This window comes from Danio rerio, chromosome 23 (assembly GCF_052040795.2).
Source record: "Danio rerio strain M-AB ecotype USA chromosome 23, GRCz13ab, whole genome shotgun sequence".
NCBI lineage: Eukaryota > Metazoa > Chordata > Actinopteri > Cypriniformes > Danionidae > Danio > Danio rerio.
This window is the reverse complement of record NC_141043.1, coordinates 20443520-20462248: the sequence shown is the minus strand read 5'-3', so window position 1 is coordinate 20462248 and position 18729 is coordinate 20443520. Positions and strand designations below refer to the sequence as shown.

Genomic DNA, 18729 nt, shown 5'->3' with positions numbered 1-18729 from the left:
TACAGAAATAAGTCTGGTAAATTAACAAAACAATGTACAATATATCACTTTAAACTATTAAAACTATTAAAAATGTTTGTAAAAGTTTCAAGATTAAAAGTTGTTAAAAGCATAAATAAATGAAAAAAAAAACACCTTTTTTTTTAACAGAACTTGTATTTTTTTCCCCCAGATGAAGCCTGTTTAATAATAGATTTAAGTTGTTTAAATTTGGCAGATTTGTTATGATTTAAACAAAATCTACTGCGATTGCTCTGGCAGAGCTTAGTCAAAACATCTGAACCACAGGTCAGTTTGCTTCCAAATGAAGGTGCTGTTGAAATATGAACACAACAGACCAAATCATCTAAACAAACCAAAAACAGGACATGATGTCATCAAATACAACCAAAAAGGACAGAAAATTAATATACCTGTTTTGTTGTGGTTGTTGTTTTGTTCTCTGAGCTACGTTGGCCATTACAGTTGAACAGGTGTTGGAAATGCAACATTGCAGAAGATATTTGTTTGTGTAACGGAGGGATATCTGGTGCTGCTCTGGCTTCTTTATACATCATAAGTCTTCATGTGATCTCAGCTAATGAGAAAATACAAAAGCAGGTAAATAAAACAAGCATTTTCATCCCAGCACACCTTTTTTTTTGTAAATAAATATTCTTATGTAGGCTATCTTAAGATTTAGACTTAAAAATCAGCAAACCAGCACTAACAACTTCTATAATTATATAGAATTCTTCTATAAACTTCTATAATCAAAACCAACAGAACCAAAATAGAACTGTGAACACACTCCAACACTTGAGTGTTACCTAGCATAACCTCGAGCAGGCTGTATGTAAATATTTGACAAAAGTGCAGTTATAGATACTGACCCAGTTTTTTTTCTCTTATAGATTTCCTTATTGGCTAAATAGTTCATAATATATATAAGTTGGATGGAGTAAAAACATGAGTAAACTCTTACTCGAGACTGCTTGCAATAGTTTTGCTAGGTGAAAAATGCTGATACTTTAGGAATTCCAAATAAAAAAATACAATAACATAGAATTTCTCAAGCGAATGGGTTTCATTTTTATTTTTAAAGTAAGGTCAGATTATAGCCGACTTTAAAACAGCTGTATTAGCCTAAAAAGGCTCATGAGTGACTTACAGGAAGCAGATCGATGTGTGGTGAGGCGAGGGGCTATTTTGTGGCGTGCTGCTGGTCACGCACTGACTGCATGAACAGTGGTCTCGTGTAAGACTTTTCATTTCTTCTCAGATGTATTTTACTTTTGTTTAATCCAAGGTAAATGAACAAACCAAAACGGAACAGGACGAAATATAGTTATAATACAAATTTATGTTGTAAATTTCTTCGTGAATGAGCCTAACACGAATGACCCTGCTCAATGATATTTGACAGATGATCCCAGCCTACACCAGCAGCTCTTGTGATTAGTTTAAACAAATAGCTGTTGAAGTTTACAGCTTCAAAAACAGGGGTAGGTTTGTTGTTATAGTAAACGCATCAAGGTCATTTTAAATATTTAAATTTAATTAAATATTTTATTGAAAATTATTGGCCCACATGCTATATCAGTAAATCTGACGAACAAGTTTATAATTAATCATAAGTAGACCAGAATGACACAACTACTGACTGCAAGTTACAGCTAATCGTTGACATTATATTTTATCGCCATCTGCTGGTCACATTTCACATTGATTCTGCTAAACATTCACTACATTTGGCAAAACCCTATATTTTACAGCTGTTAAGACAAGTCTTTGGGCAAAACATGTACACATTCTTATCTATTTCCCCGAAACAGATCCAAGAACATAGGCTATCTGGAATTTGCAGGTGTAATACTAATAAAACATCAAATGATACATTGTGATCAGTTAATTTTTTATTATAAAAGGTCATAAACTTTAGAGGTCATGTACACTAGGATTGTGTCTATTTGGAATAAAAGTTAAAAGTATGAATAACATAATTTTTGTCTAATCTTGCATGCACTTTCTTTCTTAAAAGTCTGGTAATTATGACTGCACTGAAGAATTAGCTTGGGTAAATTGCAAAAATCAACAATGCAGTGCACTATTACAGTTTACAAATTACTCAATATTTAAAATACAAAAATCATCATAAATATACATATCATTTATCATTTTATATATTCTTTGAAATATTAATTTAGCTTCATGTTCACTATGATAATACCATGTTTATATACAACTATCATTCATATTGTGTTGGTTTGTATAGGGTTGTGTATCTGTACAGTATATAATCAGACATTTTTACAAACCTTTTGATGCCCCAGAACTGATCTGATTGACTAAACTGTTAATTACAGATTTAAACATTTATTTCGTGGTCTTCAAATCAGTACAATCTACTCTTTAACATTGTTCATTATAAAATAAAACAGTATATTGCCCAAAACCCCAATAAATTATTCCCTAAGAGCTTCCAAAAAGTGCTTCAAGTGCGCATCCTCATTTTCTGAAAACTGATACGGTGGACTAATTGCCAGTCCATTTAATTCATTGAAGATGATTATATGATGGATCTGTCTTTTAGAAAAGTTTCAGCCAACAGGATGTTGTTATCTGTCTGTGTTAATTTCCCACACTGCTATATTGGCCTTGATAGTTGTCCAGCTCATCCTTCAAAACCTTAAAGTTGGGTCTGTCCACTGACTCTATTCTCCAGCAAGCTCGCATGATGTTGTAAATGGCTTGTGGACACTTGGGTGGTGAAGGCATTCTGTAGTTTTCCTTCGTTATGAGATCATACACCTCACCAGTGTTGACACCTATAAAAGAATAGCAAATATTACTAGTTCAAGGGTCTACTAGTACACTAGTGGGTGTTTGGGGTCTTAGGCCCCTGATGTATTGTCAATAGCCCCTGATCTTTTGGAGTATGTTGCACTTGAATAAAAATAGGTTGTATAACATTTATTTTGTTATCTAAGTACTTAAAATTACCATTTACATCACACGCATACCACTTACGGCAGTTTTTGTGTTGCTCAGCTGTTCAGCAGTACCTGTTTCTACTGGCAGGTGGGAGTGGCACATGTTAAAAAGATCCCGCCACTGCATCATTCATTCATTAATTTTTTTAGAGGAGCTGAAGCTGATCAGGTAATAATACAACTGTTTCGCAAATTATTAAGTAAAACAACAATTGTACAAGCTTTCTAGATATGATATAGATATCTAGACAAAGTTATCTAGATATGGTATAGCCAGTCACATCTGTTTCTGTAATAGTTAAATCACAGTGTGTTCATGCATCTATTATTTTATAGCTATATTCTACTGTAACATGTTATGTCAGTTAGCATTGGATTATAAATCGACTTTCTTATGAAAAACCTAAGATGGCTGGAAGAACACATATAAACCATTTATTGCCGCAGTAGTGAAAATGATCAGTTAAAGCCTTTTTATGTTTACCTTTTTATGTTTATGTTTTATGTTTTTTTCATTCAACTACAGCAATAGCTGGATACCTTCATCCATATTAGGGATTTCCTGGAATGTTCAACTACTTTTGTGAGGCATGTATGTAATTTCTGCTCAAGTGTGAATGAAACAGGCATTACATGCATTTAAAGTGCTACAATGCCCACATCAACCTTTTTTGAGGAAAACTGGAAAAAAAAAATCAGCTTTCAAAGAAATTTGAAGGAAACATATGGACTTGTGTAAGCCCCTTATCCCTTCCAACCCTAGCAACGCCCCTGTGCACATCCATTTTTAGATCTCTCCAGAAATGTTCAATCAGGTTCAGGTCTGGGCTCTGGCTAAGCCACTCAAAGACATTCACAGGGTCATCCCGTTGCTCCTCCTTTGTTCTTTTGGCTGCATACTAAGGGTCATTGTCCTCTCTTATATGGTAATGATATTAATTAGGGGGCATTTTCTAAGTGGAGATCTGACAGCTGAGCACAATTTCAAAGTCATTTTTTATTTATAAATGTTACATCACAATGTTTTTCATGTACATGTTCGTTTCCTCTGAATCACACTTACAGACTTTTGCGAAATGACCTTAGAACAAATTTAGAATGGTTTCTGTGCAACATTTAAAAAACATGGCCCCTATATTTATTAATCATATTTCAACATTTACTATAAATGCATAATTAAAATTCCAAATGCTTGTTAACTTTATTTAATGCACTGTGAGTTAACATGAACTAACAATGAAATAAGTAGCATTACAAAGATAAATAAATACTGTAATAAATGTATTGTTTATTGTCTGTTCATGTTACTAAATACATTAACTAACATTAACTGATACAACCTTATTGTATTACCAAAAACCACTATAAACACCAAACAGAACTGCTAAATAAAAAAAAATTAAGTTTTGCATGTAGTTTCTTCCCTTCAAATTGTTTTACAACAGATTTTGAACTATAAATAATGTATGCCATAAAAATATAAATATTTAAAGTAAAAATAATGTTTATGATTTAAAAATATATTGTGTCAACCCCCCCCCCCCCCCCCCCCAAACAAAGAGAATAAATGATTGTCTTGAACCTGACCTGGATAAGGTATTCCTCCATGAGTAACAATCTCATAAAGGAGAATCCCAAAGGACCAGACATCAGATTTACTGGAGTAAGTGCCATGACCAATGGCCTCAGGTGCTGTCCATTTATATGGTATTTTCTTGTCATCGCTTAAATAAACTGGCTCCTAGACATGAACAAAATTTATTAGATGTTACATTAGCTTAGGCTATGAACTTCATTTCCAGTTATAAACTCTGTGGGCAATTTAAGATAGTCCACATTGCTAGTTCTAGATTAAACTCCCTTTTGCATTCAGAACTGCCTAAAAGGCACAGAATTACATTTTCAGTGGGGACACACCAAGTCAACGCCATTGGGCTTCAACAGTTTCTGTTGGTGTTAGTTGTTTGCCGTCGACTTGGTGTCGCCAGTGTTCTGAGTGTTCAGTGTTCATTTTATCATACAACTCATACCACATACCATTCATATCACACCACTACACATTAATATTTAGGTGATAGCATTGATGAGTAGCATATTTTGTCATCAAAATGTACTTCATACTTTTTGAATGGGAGGTCAGTCAATCTGACACGTTAGAACACACAACATGTTAAAACGTCTTTAGTGTTTCCCTGTTTTCTATAAAACCAAACCAGAAATCATTAACAGACATCATTAACATGGTGACAAAGGACACAGTCTTGTCACTAGATAAAATTGCTTAGTTATCTAAATTTAAACATTCTTTGAAACATTTGGGATAATGAAAGCACATAAGTCTGCATAATATATACCACTCGTATAGTGTTTTTCTTATGTCTTGTGCCTTTAATTCTTTGTGGCATGGAATCAGTAAGATCCTGGAAATATTCATCAAAGATTTTGGCCCATATTATTAATAGCATCATGCATTTGCTGCAGATTTGTTGTTTGCACTATCAATAATCACCCCAAGCTCTACAGTAATAGTAACACTAATGGGCCAATTCTTAAGCACTTATTAACACCAATTCAGATACAGTTTGTGAAGCAAAAAAATAAATAATCAATCTTACCTTAATGATTCGAGCTAGGCCAAAATCAGCAATTTTGCAGACATATCCATCTCCTACAAGCACATTTCTGGCAGCGAGGTCCCTATGAATACTGTTATTTGCCTCTAAATATGCCATCCCATCTGCCACTTGAGCTGCCATGTCAATCAGAGACTCCATCTGCAATGATCTTCCCTCTGGATCTGCATGATCAGGAAGATATATATATATATATAATTTGTATTAAAAAGTGTATATATTTAAATCAATAAAATAAGAGCAGCCCATGCATAAAAAATTTAAGACTTCTTAAAATTATATCTATCAGACAGTGACTGACTTCTGAGGAAATGAAGCAAGTCGCCCTTTTCTATTAGTTCGGTGATGATGTAAAACGGTGAGGAGGAAGTGCACACAGCAAAGAGAGAAATCAGGTGCTTGTGACGTAAACGCTTCATGATCTGCACCTCCAACTGAAACTCCCTCAGCACAAGAGCATCTGTGTTTAAAAGATAAAAGCAGAAATATTATTTGTTGTTATATTTACTTCTAGCATAATATATCATGCATTTTTATTTATTATTAACAAAGATATATTTCATATCTATTCAAAATATTGTTAGAAATAATATTAGAAATCAGGACAGTCAGTAAAGCAATACTGGATATTAAGACATTTGTATTGTTTTAAAAACAAACTTTAGTGGGTTTTGTCTGGTGTAGACACACAATATAAGCTTAAAACAAAGGGAAAACATGCTTTATTATTATTATCTCAGTTGTCCTCAGAATATATCTGTGAAATTTTAGCACAAACAACTAACAGACAATTTATGAAGCCATGCTGTAAATTCCATTCAGGTAGAAGTAAAAAAATATAGATTGCTTTTACAGCGTTTGCCTTGAACATACACTCACTTTATTAGGTACAAGTACACTTCATTAGGTACACATTATTTATTTTCCAAGTGCTCCAAGAGCCAATCACATGGCAGTCACTCAATGCATTTAGGCATGGTCAAGACGATTTGCTGGAGTTCAAACTGTGCATGGCATGGTTGGTGGCAGACAGGCTAGTCTGAGTATTTCAGAAACTCTTGATCTACTGGGGTTTGCATGCACATCATCTCTAGGGTTTACAGAGAATGGTCTAAAAAAGAGAAAATATCAAGCGAGCAGCAGTTCTGTGTGCGCAAATGCCTTGTTGATGCCAGAGGTCAGATGAGAATGGCCAGACTGGTTTGAGCTGATAGAAGGGCAACAGTAACTTAAAAAAACCACTCGTTAGAACTGAGGTAAGCAGAAGAGTATCTCTGAATGCACAACACGTAGAACCTTAAGGCAATTGGGCTAGAGCAGCAGGAAACCACATCAGGTGCCACTCATGTCCGCTAAAAACAGAAAATCAAAGCTACAATTTGGATAGGCTCACCAATAATGGACAATAGAAGACTGGAGAAACATTGCCTAGTCCGATGAGTATCGAATTTTAAACAACATGAAAGCATGGATCCATGCTGCCTTGTATAAACGGTTGAGGCTGGTGGTAGTGTAATGGTTTGGGGGATATTATCTTTGGACACTTTGGGCCCATTAATACCAATTGAGCATGATGCTCAACACCACAGCCGACCTGAGTATTGTTGCTGACCATGTCCATCCCTTTATGACCACAGTGTACCCATCTTCTGATGGCTACTTCCAGCAATATAACGCACCATGTCATAAAGTGTGAAGGATCTCAGACTGGTTTCTTGCAATATTTCCAGTACCTAGCTGAATCTATACCACGAAGGATTAAGCAGTTCTAAAGGCAAAAGAGGGTCCAACCCGGTACTAGTAAGCTGTCCCTAATAAAGTGTCTAGTAATTGTATGTTAACTCCCTGAGGATAACTCAAATCAAAGTGTATTCAGAAACATTATTTACTGTTACAAAGGATCTTTCTCTGGAGTAAACTTATAAGTGATCTTTTCCATGCTCACACTAAAGAAATTTGGGAAAATAGGCCCTCTTTAGGTACATTTCAATTTAAATTGAAGAACATGACAATAAATGTGTGGCAGTGTATCTGTAGTACTGCGTTTATTCCACTTGGGTGAACCAAATTACAGTATTTCAGCCAGGCTCTGAGTTTTAAATAGCCATTTACAAAAGACTTTTTCTGCAGAGTATTTAGTTGCACATTTACTAGGGTAATGTTTAGGACACTATTATTGTGCATGACTTACATTGTGTTCATGTACCAGATTAAAAACAAGTGTTCACCAAAAATGCATTCATATCCTAAAGCTGCAAGGCAGGTAATTGCTTTCATAAGGAAACATTTATTTTGCCTGTATTATGCGATTTGTTTTCCCTCAATGTCACATTACTCATTTACATCTAAAACTGCTTTTCATTGTCATGCATGTTCAGTTCATTCCCTGAAGGAAATTCCTGAACACCGCGACTGACAAAAGCAAGAATTCCTGAGTTCCTGCCTGGAGTATTGTGTATCTTGCTTTTGAAGAGGTTTACTCTTGAGGAAAGGTGGTTCAAACACAGGCGTGAATGTCTCTTGTGTTAAAATAAAACCTTAACCTGTTATATCCTTTTATTAGACACTCAAGAGTCAGTTTATACTACAACAATGTCCCAAATACTAACTATATTTACAGCTAAAGTCAGAATTATTAGCCCTCCTGCTAAAATCTAAATCCTGCTAAAATCTTTAAAAAAAAACTCTACATTTTTTTAATGGAGAGAAGTTTTTTTTAACATATTTACTAAAAATTTTTTTTAATAATGAATTTATAATAAAAGAATTTAATATCTTTGCTATGAAGACAGTACTGTTACGATCACCAGCGATCTAACCACCGGAGGTCGCTGGTAAACAGAATATAAGATAAAATATAAAATATATATAATTATTATTATTATTGCTTAAGAGGGCTAATAATATTGACCTTAAAATTATTTTTAAAAAATGTTAAACTGCTATCATTCTGTTTTCATCTTAAAACAAATAAGACTTTTGTCAGAAGAAAAAAAATATTATAGGAAATACTGTGAAAAATTCCTTGCTCTCATAGCATAATTTGGGAAATATTTGAAAAAGAAAAAAAAAATGCCCAGGAGGGCTAATAATTTTGACTTCAACTGTATATACACATACAGACATCATTAATCAAAAATAAAACAATTGTTGTGACAGTTGGAGTGTACATCATTGCTAATGGAGTCTCTTAAAGGAATAGTCCTGCTCTAAGATCAATGATGTAATCAGTAGATGTGATAATATTTCTGATGCAATCTGTTGCTGATGGGCCACTGTCCTGAAAAGTTTACACTCCTAAAATTAAGGTTCCAAAAAGAAGGTTTTGCAGACCATGACATAAAATGTATTGGTTCCTAATAATGTACTTACATCAAAATATAAATACACATGTACTTAACGTGTTCTTAATGTATTGCAGAAGACATCTGACATTGAGGTGGGATATGCGTAAGGTTTGATGGTCTGGGTATTGTTTAAGATTGGGTTAAGATGTAAAGGATGATCAACAGTGTAATTGCAAAAATTGATTGCAGATGTAGATACATGAAGGTATTTAGTCAAGCAAAAGTATAATGTACAAACATGTATTTACACAATGCATACAGTATAACAAATTATTAATTTCAGTGTAAGTACATAGCAATTATACAAACTTAATATAAAGTTGGACCAGACTTCTTAAAAGAATCCTTTTCTTAGTGTTAAGAACATTTTAATGATCTAAAGAAACCTTTTTCAATGCACAGAGGTCTAGGTGAAATGGAAAGTTTCTTTTGACTGTAAAGTGTTTTATGGAACTATTGGAACCACTGATGCCAACAAACTACCTTTATTTTTAAGAGTCTATTCATATAAAACACACATTAACCAGGTAGTCTGTGTCTCCAAGACTTCTAGGGGATGTGTTGCAGCTAAAAGCTCCAGGAGTGAAAAATGGGCACTCATGTGTAGCCCTATATATATTTCTGAAGATTGCAAGTTATGACGCTGTTCCTTTTCACGCTTACCAGCTCACTGTTTAACAATGTGTGGACTGCTTTCCCGCTGTTACCAGCTTGTCCAGTTAGCTCATCATGTATGTTGGTGGACTTGATGCAGAGAGGAGCTGATCATGACAATGGGGTTCATGTCCGGTGAGGAACAGTGAAGAAAGCAGGTTAGATAAAAAAAGAGGCCCAAAAATAAAATAAACAAGTAACATGGGTAACAGGGTGAGAATGTGGTAAAATCTGAAAACGTGGTAAAAATCAAATGAGGGCTTTTCTTTTTTTTAGGTGGGTGGGTCAATCTGTGCTTTTTAAAACACTATTGGTTGGGTTTAGGAAAGGGGGATGGGTGAGGTTATCAGTCAGTTGGTCAGTCATTAAATCAGTCGAAAGTCGAAAGCGGCCTCTGGTGGATTTACGCAAGAAGAGCAGGTGCGAATGGCACTCGCAAGAGATATTTAAGATCTGAAAAAGTGTACACAGCGGCCTCTGGTGGATTGACAAAAGCAAAAACTGCAAAAAACGTAGCTCCTGGGACGTATTTTGTGCTCTCCAGAAATGTATGTAGGAGTACATAAATATAATGAGCCTGTTTTGATTATATGGATGTGAAAAGGACTTTTTTCTATTTTTGTTGTCTGAAAAAGAGAGAAGGTTCCTACGCTGCAAGAACAACACCAGACTGAAATGCTATTCATCCTTTTCAGGACTTTGTAGTACAGGGATTTGAATGTAACAAAAATATTCGGTCCCACTTTATATTAAGTGTCCTTAACTACTTTGTACTTGCATCAAAAAATAAATACAATGACTTAACATGTCGAAAATGTATTGCAGAACACTTCTGGTGCTGGGATACAGGTCAGGTTATGGACAGGATTGGTGGTATTGGTAGGTTTAAGGGAGGGTTAAGGTAAAAGGGATGGTCAACAGTATAATTACAAATGTAATTACAGAAATTAATTACAGATGTAATTACATACAGGTATTTAATCTAGCATAAGTACAATGTAAAAACATGTATTTACACAGTAAGTACATTGTAACAAATTATTAAGTTCAGTGTAAGTACATATTACTTAAGGCCACTTAATATAAAGTGAGACCAAATATTCTCATAATAAAAATAAAGAATTTATTTAGCACAATAAGAACAGGGTCAACTATCATTTTGGTGGGTAATGCTTGTATTCTAATATGAGCTCACCGTTGTTCTTGAGGATTTTTATGGCCACTTTAGAGTGATTTTTCCATTTGCCACTGTACACATCAGCAAAGTGACCACTGCCAAGCTGATTCTCCAGCTGAAATTCCTCTTTAGGCAGCTCCCATTCATCCGTTGAGGGAGGTGGCACATTCTCCGGCTTTATCTACAGTAAGATGATGCAATAGTGTCAAGAGGAAAGAAACTTACATGCACATTTGTTCTCAGACAAACTATATATATATATATACATATATATATATATATATATATATATATATATATATATATATATACATATATATATGTATATATATATATATATATATATATATATATATATATATATATATATACATATATATATACATATATATATATATATATATCACATATTTACAGTATTAAATCAGATGGTTTACAATCAGGCAGTATATTTGCTAGAGTACTATGCAATAGTTGTTTCTTGATGTTTGGCAGATATTTACGCTCTGATGCACATGCAATGGTGATGCAATTTCAAAATTAAGCTGAAATAGCAGAAATTTAGAAACTCTTGCACAGACTTCCTCTTTTGATCAAAGCTAAGCAAATTCTGAGAATACAGCACAATGTAAAACCAGTACAATGAGAGAGAACAAGCAAAAATGGAAAAAGAAAGAAAGTCTCACCCGAATGCAAGGCTCACTCAGTAGGTCCCCAATGGAGAGTGGGTGACTTTGATAATGTTCAATCACTTCTACTATACTGCTGAACTTAAACAACGCATCCACGTAGAACTGATCACCAGTCTGAAAGATCTTGAAGTGCTTTGCATTTTCCTTTGTCCTCACTAAGATAAAAATATTTAGAAATTCAGACAGCAGTTTTGGCCTTGAGGATTCCAATATATATATATATCTTATTCTGGGTTCCTACTTTAAGCCACATTCACTGACTTTTCCCTCCCTTTTACAGACTAAAAAGCTTGATTTCCATAACAAGGCTGTTGTTGTGCTTATTTATAATCAATATAGTATCAAATATTAAAAACAACTTTTGTAGCCTTTTTGGACAGAACTGTCTGTATGTATAGCGTGTCCACAGTCATATTGGAGTGATTTAAACACAACTCTCTTTTGTAAATTTTACTGACGTTAAACAACGCCAAAATCTCAGTGTTTTTGAGGACCACCGCAATGTGATGCAGGAGTGCGGTTTTCCCACCGAATTAATTGACAGGTGCCATGTCACCATAATAACATGTATACACATGTCCCGGAACATTTTTTGGGGATTAATCTGGGATTAAAGTATATGTTACAACTCTCTGTTATCAATGATTAATTTTATAAGTTTAAAATACATTTAAAACAGAGCATGTTTTTAATAAAGAGAGTAAAATCGCTTTCAAATTCTCAACCACTATAATCACCTTAGCCGCATGGTGTCAATAAATATGCATATGTGTGTGTGTGTGTGTGTGTGTGTGTGTGTGTGTGTGTGTGTGTGAGTGTGTGAACCTACACTGGTCTCATGGTTTGGTTATGATTATCATGCCATTGATTTGGTGCATCACAGTGCATTGACGATGCTTTCCATCCATAATTAGATTTTTTCATCACAACACAAGAATATTTTTTTATTAAAATCTATAAATAGATTAATATTTATATATTATTTGTAATACAATTTTGTCCTTTAATACAAGCAGTAAGATATATGTACCGACCTTTAATTTGACCTGCTCAAAGAAAACGCTTTTTAGAATGTATCAAACAAAACTCCAATACATGCACAGAAGACAGCACAAGCATTTATAGCAAATAAACTCATGTAAATATTATCTCGCTTGCTTTTTTAGCGCTGTCAAATGAGGTCTTACACCTCAATGATTGGTCTTTACCCGCTCAACAGAAAAGGCTGCGATTGGTTTTAGAAGTGAAAGCGCTGTTCACCAATGAGTGACGCGGGAAGAACAGCCGCAGTTATTGTCTATATGCACATAATACGCGATTATCAGTAATCCATAATAGACACAGTAGAGAAAACTTACATCTCAGACACGCTCGAGTTTGGATCCACAACTATCGTTTTAATAGCCAAGAGAAAAGGAAAAGTTACCTCACAAACATTTTACAGCTTTTCCCCGTAGTAGTAAAATAGTGGCTCGTGTGCTGTGCTTTCTTCAGTGTCAATGAAAGACTTTCCAGCAAACTTACAAGCAGTTGAACTGTGCATAATTATCTAATTTTTAAGTAGTAGGAGCATTTTTTTTTAATTCGCCCTTGCCTCCTTCGCCAAAGTATTCTACTACGACATCACGCATAGGAGATAAATGACGTCAGTTTGTAATAACCGGTTATGATTATTACTGAACCGATATCAAATTGTCCCCATCTGCATTACGGTGCACCGAAAAAAACAATTGCATATGACACCCCTAGTGTGTGTACTGCAAATGGCATTGGTGTAGGCTTATCGTTTCAGAAAGGCTTAAAAAGTACTCCACTGCAAATACATCAACTAAACTTACTTGGTAATTTTGACTCATGACCTTATTTCAGCTTCATCCGTGTCTGTTTCTATCACTGACGGCTGTTTATCTGACGTAACACAGGAGCAGTGTTGCCAACTAATTTCAATGACAAGGCGCTTAGCTCTGCTCGAAAAGTCGCTAAGTGTTGCTAGATTATGTCATACGTCAATTTGCATATTAGTGACATCATCACGTCCAGCAGTTTTTGTTTATTTAACAGCATATGGGTTTTTATATTTGCACTAACAGTTACACTTTACATATGCATATCAACCTAATTAAATGTATTGTTGTTTGGATAGAGTACATCTAGATGTTTAGTGAATTTGCAGTAATCTCTCTGACATAATAAACCCACACAAGTTTGGAAACGGTCACTAAAATATCTGTGATTATGAACAAGAAAAAAAAAAAACGTGAAACGAAACGGTTAAATTTAAAAGAAAAGAGACGCAAATCGGCTTGACTGTACAAGGGAAATAACACAAACTTGCAGAGCTAAATCATTTGCCGTTGATACGCAGAGGGGTGATCTGCATATGTGAGAGACAGCTGTGGGGTACTGGGCCCCCTTTTAGTGCTCTGAGGCGGGGGAGGGGCTGACAACATCACCCGCAACTCGTTGAGAAGAGCAGGAATGGTACAATATGGACAGATGAGAATCTATAAATAAATCTCTAGTAACACCAGAAAAAGTTGCTAGATTTGTTGCTAGTCGCTTTTTAAAAGATTTGTCACTGGGGGTCTGAAAATTTGCTAAATATAGTGACAAAGTCGCTAAATTGGCAACACTGCACAGGAGAAGCAGACAAGCACATCTGAGTGGTGAGCAGAGAGAACCAGCTCATTTGGATTTAAAGGCACAGGCTACTAAAACAGCTACATTGTGAACAATGGACTTGCTGTAGTTTTTGTGGTTGCAAAATGGGCAAAGTTTTACAAATCTTTTATTTAGCTTTTCTATCATCTACTGTTTAAGGCCCAGTTTTTGAAGTGGTCATTTTGAAGCAAAAGCTTTTATAATTTATATTTGACATGTTTGGCTTAGTTACAGTTTTTTACAATTGCTATGACACTTTTATCAATACATTTAACAAGTTTCCTAAACTCTTAACACAGTTTGCACAACATCCGTCTTCGTGGGCTATACAATTAACACATTTCTTGTTGTTTTAACACAAAATGCATCCAGTTAACACAAATTAAAAATGCTTAATCATCTTTTACACATAAGCACAACCAAGAACAAAACAATGTAATTTTACAGTCAAATTTACAAATGCTTTAACACAGTATGTCAGAACAGATAACACCATGTTCTAAACAGAAATTATATAGAATAAAGTCATAGTGAACAGCTGTTCTAGTTGTGAATTTAAACACAAATATATTCCCTATATTTTATTCAATTGCCAATGAGAAACAGCATATTGTGGTTATATATATATATATATATATATATATATATATATATATATATATATATATATATATATATATATATATATATATATATAAAACCGCAATATGCTGTCTCTCATATATATATACATGTACAAATAGATACAAATATACAAATAGAGGACTCTTGAGGTTTTTGAAAGGAACAGTGAGCCCATCAAAGAACTCTGTCACCAATACGTCCATGTAAGATTATGCAATACAGTCCTTACAGTACAATACACAGTGTGTTTTGCAGTAAACTACTCTTTAAACCTGGGGTTCATTAGTACATACAGTACATATACAGTACAGCATTTGCATACACTGTGTCTAATTACTTTCAGAGAGTCATGAAGTTAGAGGCCAATGAAGTACCACATGAAATTTTCAATGTTGACAAGGCTGGGGATGTCGCCGTAGGAAAAACATAATAGGCCAAAGGGCCACAGTTACTGTGCCGGGCCACAGAAGATACCAAGTATAATGTGGATGAGAACATGTGGCAAAAGAACGGGCAGAATAGAAGATTACTTTGTTATTTTATTATAATTGTGGTGCTTTTTCTGTTTGCAGTGATGTTCTTCTAAAAAAAAGTCTGTACTGCAGCAATTCTGTGTCTGTATTTTTTTTTTACATTAAAGCAATTATTTTTCTTCGTTTTGTATAGAATTTTTGCAGTAAAAGAAAGAAAATGCATGCATTAACTTAACCCAACGAAACAAAACTGTAACGAGACTTCAAATATAAGGGCAGAGCTGACACAGAACCTAATGCAGTTTCTGTAATGTCAGCTGATGATAGTGTTTTTATTGTCAGTGTGTTCTGATTGACTGAATGTTTCTGTTGGAAGAGAACATGTGTTTGTGTTTTAAACAATAATTTCATTTTGAAACATGTTTGCAGTGTTTTGTTAGACATGGTGTAGTGTGTTCGTTTATTATTGTATTTTGTAAAGTAGTTTAGAGGTTTTTAGTTTATAATGTGTGATTTTGAGCATGAAATTAACTGTTTTGCCAATTGTGTGTTTTAGGTGTGTTGCTGCGTTAAGAGTTTAGCAAACTTGTTAAATGTATTGAAAAAAGTGTCACAGCCATTGTAAAAAACTGTAAGATATATTGTCTGCTGACTGCATTTGACTTTGTTGATGAGTGAGAAGTGTACAAGAAATAAAATGGGCTAACCATAACAATAAAAGTGAAACAACTAAAACATTTTTTACAAATATATAAATATTGATAAATGGAAACTAAAATTCAAAGTGACCTAAATTCAGTGTCTGAGAGAACCTTTTAAAGTTCCATGATGTTCCTCGAATTCCATGACCTGTGGGAACCCATTGTATAAAACTCACCAATAACTCTCATTAAACAACAACACACACACCTGACAGTACGTAGCCCATGTCGTCACTCTCACTGACCCGCACAAGAAAAGATCCATAATTATTTTCATCAGACATGAGGTGGCTCACTGCTCCAACACGATTCATCTTTCCAAAAAACCACCTAAAAGATCAGAGAAAAAAAATCTCTGCATCAGTTTAGATGTTTAAAAATGTTCTTTTAACTGATGATCCTGAAATATCAAGTTTAAATTGATACAGTGCAAGATTGAGAAACAAATCAAGCTTTAATAATACTCCCAAAACACTACAAAAGCATCAAAAACACCACTTTCGAAGTGCAAGTACAATGGTGTCAACATTTGAATAAGATTTGTTCAATTAATTGTTAGTCCAACTGATTCATAAAACCATCTAAATGATTTGTTTATGAATCAGACTAATCAGTTTCTTCTGTTCTTGGTTTTATGTTTACAGAAAGGATGATGATTCAAGGTATGTTTTCACAACACAGCTTTTTTACAACTCATTTTTTTATTACATTGGTTATTTATTTAAGTTACAAAAGTGTTTGAGGGTCTGAAAACAGTTTTTTTCCCCCTATGTAAACCTCAGAAACTCAAAAAATAAATAAAAACAAATTGGAAAATGATGCCATGTGCATGAGCAGATTGTTACATGCTTAATCTATTACAGCTTTGTCTGATCTGATTTTTTTCATAACTAAAACTAAAATGTGAACTACAGGGATGCATGTGATGTGAAGACAAAAGTGACATGGCAAAAAAAATGTTTTCATCTTTACATAAAACTTTACAAAAATGAAAAACTCTTTAAATAATAATATAATAACTGAAATTATATTAGATAATTATATGAGAGAAAATCCTATCACAGCTATGATCATAGTGACATGGAGGAACTACATCACTGAAATCAGTTTCAGATTTATACAAAACCACCTAAAACTACCCAGCTTTAAAGAGCTGGAATATTTAAAACAACAGATAACAACGATGCAAGCTTATGAACAGCAAGTTCTTGTCTGTTTGTACGTTAATAGATATTTTTTATCATTACATTTTTTATTATGCATGTATCACTATATTTGTAGTTTATTTGCAATATTCCAAACAAATCAGTTTTATGATACTGGTAGGCATACTGTTGCAAATTCCAAAACATTTTTGTATTGTATTCTTTTCTTTGAATTTTTATTCCATGTCTTATCTATTTATGTCATATGAACGTCACGCCCAGTACAAAAGTCAGAATTGTTATTGCATCTGAGATGATGTGGTTAACCAACAACTGGTTTACAGTCTTTGAAAAAAAATGATTTATTATTTGGAATAAAACTGAAATCATGAAATCTGGCAGCATTTAGAATAACCACTGAAATGCCCATTACATTTCATATACAACACAATGACTCCAAAACCTAAATAAAATAACTGAAATAATTGCAAGAGAATGTAATTTAGATCATTTAAAAAAATAGTTTGACCAAAAAAGGCAAATTTACTCGATATTTACTCAGCCTCAAGTGGTTCAAACCTTTCTTTCTCCTCTTGAACAGTTAAAATATATATTTTGAAGAATGCTGAAAACCTAACCAATGACTTTCATACACTCAAAAATAAATAAATAAATAAATATAAATATAAATATAAATATATATATATATATATATATATATATATATATATATATATATATATATATAATTTTTTCTTCGTTCAAACTTAAAAGGACAACTTAATTTCTCATATTCAATCCACAGAAATTAGTTTGAAGTGCTAATTAAACTTAATGAATTTGTGTTGGGACAACATGAATGAATAGTGTGGAACCCTGCGTTTTTTTACAGTGTAGTAAGAAAAATACAAGTCAATAGTTACAGGTTTCCAGCTTTCTTCAAAGTATATTTTGTTCATCAGAAAAAAGAAATTCTTAAACGTTGAAACAAATAAAAGTGAGTAAATGATGACAGGATCATCTTTTTTTTTGGCTTTTCAACTATCCCTGCACGTTTAATTGAATATGTACGCTGTAAAGTCAACACAGACTGCATTTAGGAATAGCTTTTTTCACACTCACGGTTGAGACTCTACGGAATCTCGAGCCAGATAATTGTAAGGAACAAAACCGGTGGTCACACGGCCGAATATGTCCTTTTTATTGGCAGTCCACCAGTCACCGGAACGGTCGGTAATCTCGAACTTATCTCCAGCTTTAAAGGACAACTCCTGGTCGTTGCGCGCCTTGAAGTCCCACAGTGCCATGTAAATAGCAGCATTGTTGTTTGCACTCGGTGGTAAAGGCGGCTTGATCTTCGGCTTCGAATAACGGCGTTCAGTCTCATTCTTGTCGAAGCCCTTGTTCGTAAAGTCACCGTCAACTTTCACGCTATTTTCCCCCTCCGCTTGTGGTGGTCCGTATATTTTGTCCCATATTGTCTTGAGACATGGGCAAGTTTTCCTACAACATTCCCCCATGAGGTAAAAAGCACCTGCTCTCGCGGATTATTCCCATATGAGCGCGATGCTTTGAGGAACTGTCACTAAAGTGAAACCTTCCGCATTTGAACCACGCCTGTGGACGACAATATGACACAAGTTCAAAGGC

General features: G+C 34.2%; 1 protein-coding gene across 1 annotated transcript; it reads right to left on the bottom strand.

Moving 5' to 3' along the window:
* Positions 1-1882: 1882 nt before the first annotated feature.
* ptk6b (PTK6 protein tyrosine kinase 6b) lies at positions 1883-18645 on the bottom strand. The gene is made up of 8 exons (NM_001076672.1): positions 18202-18645; positions 16143-16264; positions 11470-11630; positions 10802-10964; positions 5907-6065; positions 5588-5769; positions 4560-4713; positions 1883-2807 (listed from the first exon to the last, which is right to left on the bottom strand). The coding sequence occupies exons 1-8, from the start codon at positions 18597-18599 to the stop codon at positions 2611-2613; spliced, it is 1536 nt and encodes a 511-aa protein (NP_001070140.1). The 5' UTR covers positions 18600-18645; the 3' UTR covers positions 1883-2610.
* Between the last annotated feature and the right edge of the window lie 84 nt (positions 18646-18729).